The sequence below is a fragment of the Bison bison genome, unplaced genomic scaffold, assembly GCF_000754665.1.
Source record: "Bison bison bison isolate TAMUID 2011002044 unplaced genomic scaffold, Bison_UMD1.0 scf7180017848936, whole genome shotgun sequence".
Taxonomy (NCBI): Eukaryota; Metazoa; Chordata; class Mammalia; order Artiodactyla; family Bovidae; genus Bison; species Bison bison.
Genome location: NW_011479509.1, coordinates 59,811 through 69,393, shown reverse-complemented (window position 1 = coordinate 69,393; position 9,583 = coordinate 59,811). Strand labels below are relative to the sequence as shown.

At 54.8% G+C, this 9,583-nt stretch overlaps 3 protein-coding genes across 3 annotated transcripts in view; 2 read left to right on the top strand and 1 right to left on the bottom strand.

The window, feature by feature from the left end:
• The window catches only part of RPS2 (ribosomal protein S2), a 2,353-nt gene extending 2,222 nt beyond the window's left edge, over positions 1-131 (bottom strand). Inside the window, exon 1 of the mRNA XM_010846146.1 lies at positions 37-131. The gene's annotated coding sequence lies outside the window, so the exon portion shown is untranslated. The remainder of the gene's footprint in view (positions 1-36) is intronic.
• A 1,585-nt stretch (positions 132-1,716) lies between these two features.
• Positions 1,717-5,735, top strand: RNF151 (ring finger protein 151). Its single transcript, XM_010846133.1, has 4 exons — positions 1,717-1,740; positions 2,102-2,247; positions 2,552-2,648; positions 5,230-5,735. The coding sequence occupies exons 1-4, from the start codon at positions 1,738-1,740 to the stop codon at positions 5,704-5,706; spliced, it is 723 nt and encodes a 240-aa protein (XP_010844435.1). The 5' UTR covers positions 1,717-1,737; the 3' UTR covers positions 5,707-5,735.
• Positions 5,736-7,133: 1,398 nt separating this feature from the next.
• TBL3 (transducin (beta)-like 3) overlaps positions 7,134-9,583 on the top strand; it is a 6,246-nt gene continuing 3,796 nt past the window's right edge. Inside the window, 6 exon segments of the mRNA XM_010846210.1 lie at positions 7,134-7,240; positions 8,769-8,820; positions 8,915-9,010; positions 9,097-9,144; positions 9,252-9,393; positions 9,479-9,563. Coding sequence (XP_010844512.1) covers positions 7,161-7,240; positions 8,769-8,820; positions 8,915-9,010; positions 9,097-9,144; positions 9,252-9,393; positions 9,479-9,563 — 503 coding nt within the window. The 5' untranslated portion in view covers positions 7,134-7,160.

The following is a 9,583-nucleotide window of genomic DNA, read 5'->3' as shown; positions in this document are numbered from 1 at the left end:
GGCCCATCTGCGACAGCAACAAATAAAACCACTCACGTGTTTTCACGAAGAAGAAGAGAGAGAGCTCGCCCGACGGTGTCTTTTATAAGGCGCCAAGGGTCGCGAGATCTCGGTTGCTCCGCCCCAATGGCGCTGTGCCAAGAGTATATAAACGAGCCTGTGATTGGCTGCGTGGGGCCCCGCCCCCGCCGAGCTCTGTGTGCGCATGCGTGTCTCTGGCCCCGGAACTAGCGCGACCCATATAAGGGCTCGCGCCGGCGCCACCTCGTGTTTTCCGGCTGCAGGTAGGTTGTTCCCATGGTTCTGCTGGCTTCCTGCTGTTCGCGAAGCTGTTGGGGCGGGCGGTTTGGGAGATCGGCGTTGGTTGAAAATCACCTTCGGCTCTGACCATGGCCGCAGGTGAGATTCGGCGCCCAGAGCCACCGGGGGCCTTAGCTCACTGCCCGCTTCTCTGTGTGGGGATGTGAAACCCAGGCCCCGACACGCGCCGCCGCTCCGGGCTCGGTTGCGTCCTCTCGCATGTTTCGGACTCTGGTATCTAACCTCGTCTTCTACCCGCAGGACAGCTGGATGCTCAGAATCTGAGGCCAACGCCGCAAAGACCGTCGAGGGGCGGGGGCGGGTAGGGGGGCTTTCCTTTCATCTTTCAATAAAGGTGTTGATTTAATTTATCCGTGTGTGTGTATGTGTGTGTGTGTGTGTGTGTTCTTGGTCCCCCCGTTATTAGCGTGCAAGTCGCATCTGTGGCTGCTGGGACCGAGGTGTGCAGTGGAGGAGATACCTTTGTGTTACACCTCTCTTCCAGCCATCTCAGCTCTGCTTTGAATGCCACACAGGGATAGAACCCGGTCTTGAAGGTTGGCAGGCGACTCCTAAGGTCCCACCCTCCAAAATCTTCTAGGATTTGATGAACTCTACACTCTGCCTTCCTTGATGGCTCAGATGGTAAAGAACCCACCTGCAATGCAGGAGACCCGGCTTCGATCCCTGGGTCAGGAGGATCCCCTGGAGAAGGAAATGTCTACCCCACTCCAGTATTCTTGACTGGAGAATCCCATGGACAGGGGAGCCTGGCGGGCTACAGTCAATGGGGCCTCAAAGAGTCGGACACGACTGAGCGATTTAAGCCTGCGCAAATATCCAGTGGCATGGAAACCAGTTCTCTTCTGTGCCTCCTGTATGGTAGTTTCCCAAGTTGGAATTGGTTTACCCATCCATACCTTTCCTCATAGGCATACCCAGGTGGTCAGAGCAGGGTCTGGGAGGCTCTCCACATGCTAGGCTGCTGCTCTGGTACCACAGAAATCAGGTCCTCATCCCTGGTCTGTACCCTGGAAATAACTGGGTCTGATCCCAAGAGGCCTGGTGATGGGTCAGTGTCTAAAGCCCCCAGAGCTCTTGGGGACCTAGTCACCAGGGCGGCAACACGTGAGGAAGGAGAAACAAACCCTGCGCCTCAGCTTTGAGGAAGTAGCCCCTGGAAGCTTGGTTCCAGCCTCAGTGCTGTTTGAAAGTCAACTGTCAGCCACCCTGAAGTCAGGTTCCAGAGACCTGTCCTGGGTATGAGGTGCCCTACCCCCGACGCTCTTGAGGCGGGAGCAGAGCCAGGTGGTACCCTGGGCCAGGGCTGTGATTGGCCGGAGCTGGACAATGCTCCTGTGATGTCGGCCTGCTCCTGCTATGAAATGGCAACTCCTGAGCCCTGGCTTCAGTGGAGCTGCCGTCCAGACACAGATCATGGTGAGCTCTTAGATTTGTGCCTAATTTCAGAGACCTGCCCAAGCTGGACCCCACTCCTTATTGAAATGATCTGCACAACGGGGTACAGGGCCCCAAATGGGACAAGGAAACCTTTCAGAGACCTCTAGCCCGGGTCTAACTCCAGGCCAAGGCCTGCTTCTGCATCTGGGTCTGGTAGAAATGGGGGGTCTTGGGCCTCACTGCTGCCCCCTCACACTGGGTGCTGACCCAACCCTCCACTTGGGGTTCTCATGTGGCCCACCTCCCACCCAAAGCTTCCTGGAATCCCTTTCCATGCATGTGGAGTGGGGAGTCAGATCCTGGTCCCAGCCAGGCCCTGATGCAGGCCTGGCCTTTGCAGAGTGGTGGGTATGATCTCAACCTCTTCATCAGCCCTCCCGATTGCAACTTCCTGTGTTCTGTCTGCCACGGAGTTCTCAAGAGGCCGGTGAGGTTGCCGTGCAGCCACATCTTCTGCAAGAAATGCATCCTCCGGTGGCTAGCCAGGTGCTACTGGGCACCCAAGAGGCTCGGGGGCCAGGGCAGGGCTGGGGGGCCATGCCTAGGACCCAGAACAGAGAGGAAGGTCAGCCAAGCACTGGGTCATGGTGGCCATTAGGTTCAGCTGCCAAATCTGGGACGCTAATATAGGAGCTGGGCCCCTGTGGAATCTGCACCCTGGCCTCAGAGCTGAGTGCTCCCTATAAAGCCCTCTTACACCTCTTCCAGCTAGAGAGAAGGAAGGGCCGCCAGGGGAGGCATGTTGCTGCCACCTCCACGCCCAACAATCACCCCCACTCATGTCTCTTAGACAAAAGACCTGTCCATGCTGCAGGAAAGAGGTGAGACACAGAAAGATGGTCCATGTGAATAAACTCCAGAAGATCATTGGCCGCTTGGAAGTCAAGGTAACTCAGAACACCCCCTCCCATCACCCTACCCTCCTCCCCTCTGCATGGGTCGGGGCAAAGCCAGCAGAGGGGTTGAAAAGAACCCCACTCTCAGAACTGAGAGTTTCTATTCCACCAATACACTGCTCCCCTTAGGGTTATCAGACCTGGCTGAATGTGAGTCACTTCTCTACAACATACTTGATGTGTGCTTTGGGGCAAGTTACCTAACTTTTCTGAGCTCTAAGAGCCCCAGCTGTAAAATGGGGATAATAAAGGATGGAGAGCCTACTGTGGTGCCATTGCTCTCTAGCCTCATAGTTTTATAGATAGGGAAATTGAGATTACAAAAAAAAAAAAACAACCTTAGCTGGGGAGTGCCTTTTTGGTCTAGTGGTTAGGATTTGGTACTTTCGCTGCCATCAGTTCAGTTCAGTCACTCAGTCATGTCCAACCCTGTGACCCCATGGACTGTAGCACACCAGGCCTCCCTGTCCATCACCAACTCCCGGAGTTTACTCAGACTCATGTCCATTAAGTCGGTGATGCTATCCAACCATCTCATCCTCTGTTGTCCCCTTCTCCCACCTTCAGTCTTTCTCAGCATCAGGGTCTTTTCACATGAATGAGTTCTTTGCATCAAGTGGCCAAAGTATTGGAGTTTCAACTTCAGCATCAGTCCTTCCAACGAATATTCAGGACTGATTTCCTTTATGATTGACTAGATCTCCTTGCAGTCCAAGGGGCTCTCAAGAGCCTTCTCCAACAGCACAGTTCAAAAGCATCAATTCTTTGGCAGTCAGCTTTCTTTATAGTCCAACTCTCACATCCACACATGACTATTGGAAAAACCATAGCATTGACTAGACAGACCTTTGCTGGCAAAGTAATGTCTCTGCTTTTTAATATGCTGTCTAGGTTGAGGAGTAAGCGTCTTTTAATTTCATGGCTGCAGTCACCATCTGCAGTGATTTTGGAGCTCAAGAAAATAAAGGCTCTCACTGTGTCCATTGTTTCCCCATCTATTTGCCATGAAGTGATGGGACCAAATGCCATGATCTTAGTTTTCTGAATGTTGAGTTTTAAGCCAATTTTTTTCACTCTCCTCTTTCACTTTCAATAAGAGGCTCTTCATTTTCTGCCATAAGGGTGCTGTCATCTGCATATCTGCATATTTCTCCTGACAATCTTGATTCCAGCTTGTGCTTCATCCAGCCTGGTATTTTGCATGATACACTCTGCATAGAAGTTAAGTAAGCAGAGTGACAATATACAGCCTTGACGTATTCCTTTCCCGATTTGGAACCAGTCTGTTGTTTCATGTCCAGTTCTAACTGTTGCTTCTTGATGTGCATACAGATTTCTCAGGAGGCAGGTACGGTGGTCTGGTATTCCCATCTCTTGAAGAATTTTCCACAGTTTGTTGTGATGCACACAGTCAAAGGCTTCGGCACAGTCAATAAAGCAGATGTTTTTCTGGAACTCTTGCTTTTTCGATGATCCAATGGATGTTGGCAATTTGATCTCTGGTTCCTCTTCCTTTTCTAAATCCAGCTTGAACATTTGGAAGTTCATGGTTCACGTACTGTTAAAGCCTGGCTTGGAGAATTTTGAGCATTACTTTACTAGCGTGTGAGATGAGTGCAATTATGCTGTAGTTTGAACATTCTTTGGTATTCCCTTTCTTTGAGATTGGAATGAAAACTGACCTTTTCCACTCCTGTGGCCACTGCTGGGTTTTCCAAATTTGCTGACATATTGAGTGCAGCACTTTAACAGCATTATCTTTTAGGATTTGAAATAGCTCAACTGGAATTCCATCACCTCCACTAGCTTTGTTCACAGTGATGCTTCCTAAGGCCCCACTTGACTTCGCATTCTAGGATGTCTGGCTCTAGGGGAATGATCACACCATTGTGGCTATCTTACAAATAGCTGAGAAAAGAAAAGAAGCTAAAGGCAAAGGATTAAAGGAAAGATATACCCATTTGAATGCAGAGTTCCAAAGAATAGCAAGGAGAGATAAGAAAGCCTTCCTCAGTGATCAAGGCAAAGAAATAGAGGAAAACAATAGAATGGGAAAGACTAGCGATCTCTTCAAGAAAATTAGAGATACCAAGGGAACATTTCATGCAAAGATGGGCTCAATAAAGGACAGAAATGGTATGGACCTAACAGAAGCAGAAGATATTAGGAAGAGGTGGCAAGAATACCAAAAACTATACAAAAGAGATCTTCATGACTCAGATAACCACGATGGTGTGATCATTCACTACTATATCCTGGGTTCAATTCCAAGAAAAAAAGAAGAAAAAAAAAAAGCCCGGCATACATACAACCCACTAGACCAAGCCAACCATGTAACTCCCTGTTCTCTACATCTCCTGTCCCCACTCCTCTGAGATCTAGATTTTTCCTACCTTCAAGCATTTGCTACAGTTTCCCTCTCTCTACCACATCACTGGTAGCCTAAAAGCTTGGGAGGCTGCCAGTCCAGTGTTTCCTGGTCAGTGGAACCTCAGGGATGGGGGATTCTTGGGGGTGTCTGGAGATGTCCCCAACCTGGTTTGGCTCACACGATGCTCTCCTCTACCCCCAGTGCAGGAACGCTGAAGCTGGCTGCCAGGTGACGTGCCCCCTGGCCCATCGCAAGGGACACCAGGACTCATGCCCCTTCGAGCTGATGGTTTGCCCCAATGAAGGCTGCATGTTGCGGGTACCTCGTGGGGCCCTGGATGAGCACAGGCAGAATTGCCAGCATGGTGCCCATCATCGCTGCTCCCTGGGCTGCGGGGCCACCCTGGGCCCAGTCGAGCGGGCAAATCACAACTGCTACCGGGAGCTGCGAGAGGCCTGGTGCCAGCGCCAGCAGCGCAGCCGAACCTTGGTGCTCTGCCTGCTGCAGCACATGCGCAAAATGCACCGGACCACCGGCCTCATCCGACGGCAGCTGGCGGACTTCCTGGAGGAAGATGACCCCCTGCTCGTGGGTGCCCCACAAGAGGAGGCTGAGGCCACCCCAGAAGGCAGCATTGGGGTTGAGGTGTGGGGGCCCCAGGGCCAAGCTACCTTGTAAATAGAGGGTAAATAAATGCAGAGCCCAGGTCTGGCCGCCTCACTACCACTGTGCTTGCGGACCTCACCCCGCCTCCTCCAGGAACTACTCCTCTCAGGGGAAAGAGGCACCTTAGCTTTTCCCCTGGACTTCTGCAAGTTCTTTCCCACCAGTTCCTCACACTGACTTTTCCCCTCAGCTCTCTGCCTGGTTTTTTCTCACTCGATTGTCTCCTCTGCAGAGGTTCTCCCTGACCATCCTTTCCCAGTCCTCCTTCCCAGTTACCTTCTTCCAATCTGTTTCCTGGCTTCGCAGCCAGTAGCACAAACAGCTCAAACCCCTGAAGTCAAAGTACAAGCCAACTGCTCACAGTGATTCCCGAGGATCCCTCCTTATCTTGTTTCTGCCCTATATTCTCCTTCCTACTCACTCCCTGCAGCCACACCGGCTTGTTTCTCCTAAATGCCAGGCTTCTGCACTGCCTGTTCCTCAGTCTGAAGCATTGTTCCCCGAGATAATCAGAGGGCTCCCTGTTTCACCAACCTTCGGCTTTGCTCGCCCGGTTCACCTTTACAAGGAAGCCTCCTTCATCGCCCAGTTTAAAGCTGCGCCCCCTGCACTCCACTCCATCCTCACCCTGCTACATTCTTTCCAGGACACTAACCCACTCCAGTGTTCTTGCCTGGAGAATCCCAGGGACGGGGGAGCCTGGTGGGCTGCCGTCTGTGGGGTCGCACAGAGTCGGACACGACTGAAGCGACTTAGCAGCAGCAGCAGCAGCAACCACTTAACAAGATTATTCCAGGCCCTTCCTCTGCCCAGCCCTCACTTCACTAGCACGGCATCTTCTCTGGTGTCTCTCAAGTGCCTAGAACAGAGAACGTGCTTAATCAATATTCGAACGTCTCCGAAATCGCCCGATTTACTACCAGGAGGAGAAGGGGACGACAGAGGATGAGATGGTTGGATGGCATCACCGACTCGATGCACATGAGTCTGAGCAAACTGCGGGAGTTGGTGATAGACAGGGAAGCAGTCCATGGGGTCGCAAAGAGTCGGAATGGACAGAGCGACTAAACTGAAGTAGTTCCCTGCGGTATTTCTCATACCATACGCTAAGGCGGAGCCCGGTTCAGGGCTCTGCTAACCCACCGCGCTTAACCCAAACCCCAGAATGCCAAGGGGGCAGGAGTTTTGGGATTACTTCAATAACCAGTTCCTACGAAAACCTTTTCAAATTTCCATTTAAAAGACAGGCGGCTGGAGACTCCAGCACCCTCCGAGTTCAGGCCTCCCGCCCCTGCCACTCCCAAGTTACTCTATGCCCCACCCGCCAGGCCGGAAACGCCTCTGCCATCTTCCGCTTGCTGACGCCGCGCCTCTGCCCACAGCAAAGATGTCGCCGAGGTCGCAGCGCCGATGACGTCACAGTAGTAGTGGGCGGTGACGCCATCTCTGCGAGCCCAAGGTGCGGAATGGCTCCCGGGTCTCCCTCACGCGGTGGCACCGGCGACATGGCTGAGGTGGCGGCCGGAGTGGGCCGCTTCAAGTCCAAGTAAGCTGGGGCGCTGGGGCTGGGGGCGAACCCGCCGCTGGGGCTGGGGGCGCCGCCGAGGGAGGGAGCCGTGTTCGCAGCCGCAGTAGCGAAGGCGCCGGCGTGGGTCCCACACGCATCGGTTTGGGGAGGGATGAGGTACTGACGGGGCTGGGTCCTAACAGGCGGGCGGCGGCGTCGCGGCTGCGGCATCAGGTGGCAGAGCAGGCACTGACAGCGCTCAGCTTTCGGAGGGCAGGCCCTGGAGCCTGGCCGGGTGCAGCTAGCTTCCGCGACCTAAAGTTGAAGCAGTTTCGGTCGGGGGTGGGGACAAGAGATCCCAAAGCGAGAGGAAGGGTCGAGGCCGGTCCTAGACGGTGGGAGTCCGCACCGCCTAGACGACGGCAGAAGAGCCACCTGTGGGCCAGGCGGCCTGGGGAGCTTTCACATGCTCTCTTCTCCAAGGACTGGGAAGAGAGGTCAGGACATGAGCTAGACCTCCGTGGCCAGGAGTCCCTGAATCCCGGGCTTATGCAATCCCCAACTTGATGTTGAATGTCTAAGTGCTGTGTTCCCGGGTCCAGACAGACTCAGTGTAACGCGCAGGAGCAGAGTTTGATGGGGGTAAACCTACCAAGCAGATCATTTCCATCAGTAGCTGTGACAAGCACTAGCAAGGGGAAGCCCTGATGCCAAGACTGCCTCTGTTGGATGGTCGAGCGGGCTCAGGGGGCCTCCAGCTTCCTCTTGGCCATCAGGCTTCCTTTAGTGGAGTTAGCCAGGCACCTTGGAAATTCAGAGAGGCCCAGGCTGGGAATAGGGAACAGCCTGTGTGAACACAAAGGATCAGAAGAGACCCCTCATGGCAGGTTCTTGGGAATATGTAAGGAGAGGAGAGGGTTTCAGGGCAGGGGACAACACAAACGAGTTGTGTTCTAAAACGCCTCTCTGGGAGCAAGCTTTGAGAGAGTGGTGAAGAGGCTATAGCAGCTCCCCAGAGAGGAGAGTGCCGTGGCCTGGACCAGCAAGGAAGTAGCCGAGGTGGGGGGTGAGGATAATCTGCCTGGAGAGTGGGGTGGAGGAAGGAACTGGGGTTGAGGAGGGGCAGGCTGGAGTTGGACCTCAAGGATAAGGATGTTTGAAGAGGATGTTGCTATGGGCTGGTACCCAGGCCTGGCCTCCTATGGCCAGCAGAGGGCGTCCAAGGCCTGGCTTGCTAGGCACCCTGGAGTCTCTGGGATTTGGACTGCCTTTGCTTCCCTGGGCCCATGTGGATCACTGACCCGCTCAGGGTCCCAAATCTTCTATAACAAGGGGGTACTAATACCCACCTCCAAATATGGTTGAGAGTGGTAAAGAAGGTAACAGACGAGCTCATCACCCCACCCTGCACGCGTGTGCACACACACACACCAGAATACCAGCCCTCCCAGAAGCTCCTCAAGGGTTGGGCCCTATTGGGTTGACCTCTGGGAGAGCACCTAGCACAGGGCTGGGCACCGGGGACCACGGGGTGGTGGTTCACTCTCTTGCCCTGTCTTCCCTCCAGCTATGCTGTTGAGCGCAAAATCGAGCCTTTCTACAAGGGCGGGAAGGTGCAGGTACTGGCCCCGGGGTAGGGCGGGAGGTTGGCAGGGTGATGAGGCAGCCTGGAGCTGCAGGGTGTTCCCTTGGCTGAGACCCCTTTGCCCCCAGCTGGACCAGACTGGACAGCACCTCTTCTGTGTCTGTGGCACCAGAGTCAACATCTTGGATGTGGCCTCGGGGGCCGTGCTGCGGAGCCTGGAGCAGGTGAGGGCGGGGAGGGTCAGGGCGAGGGCCTGGTGTGGACGGCGGCCTATTCTCATGGTGCCCTGCGCACCCACTCTCACCCCTAGGAGGACCAGGAGGACATCACTGCCTTTGACCTCAGCCCCGACGACAAGGTATGTGCGATCAGGACTGGAGGCGGGCTCCGGTACCTCCCACCCAGACTGAGTGGGTGAGGATGGCATGTACACCCGTGCCCCAGCTGAACTGCGTCCTCCCCTAGGTGCTGGTGACAGCCAGCCGGGCCCTGCTGCTGGCTCAGTGGGCCTGGCAAGAGGGCAGTGTCACCCGCCTGTGGAAGGCGATACACACAGCCCCTGTGGCCACCATGGCCTTCGACCCCACCTCCACACTGCTAGCCACAGGTAGGACCCCGGCTGGGTTGGGGGCGGCGAGCCAGGCGGGGATCTTTGGGCCCACAGCGCCCCCACCTCGGATCCACTCCCACAGGCGGCTGTGATGGGGCCGTGCGCGTCTGGGACGTCGTGCGGTGCTATGGGACACACCACTTTCGGGGCTCGCCGGGCGTTGTGCAGTGAGTCAGGGCGGTGGGGG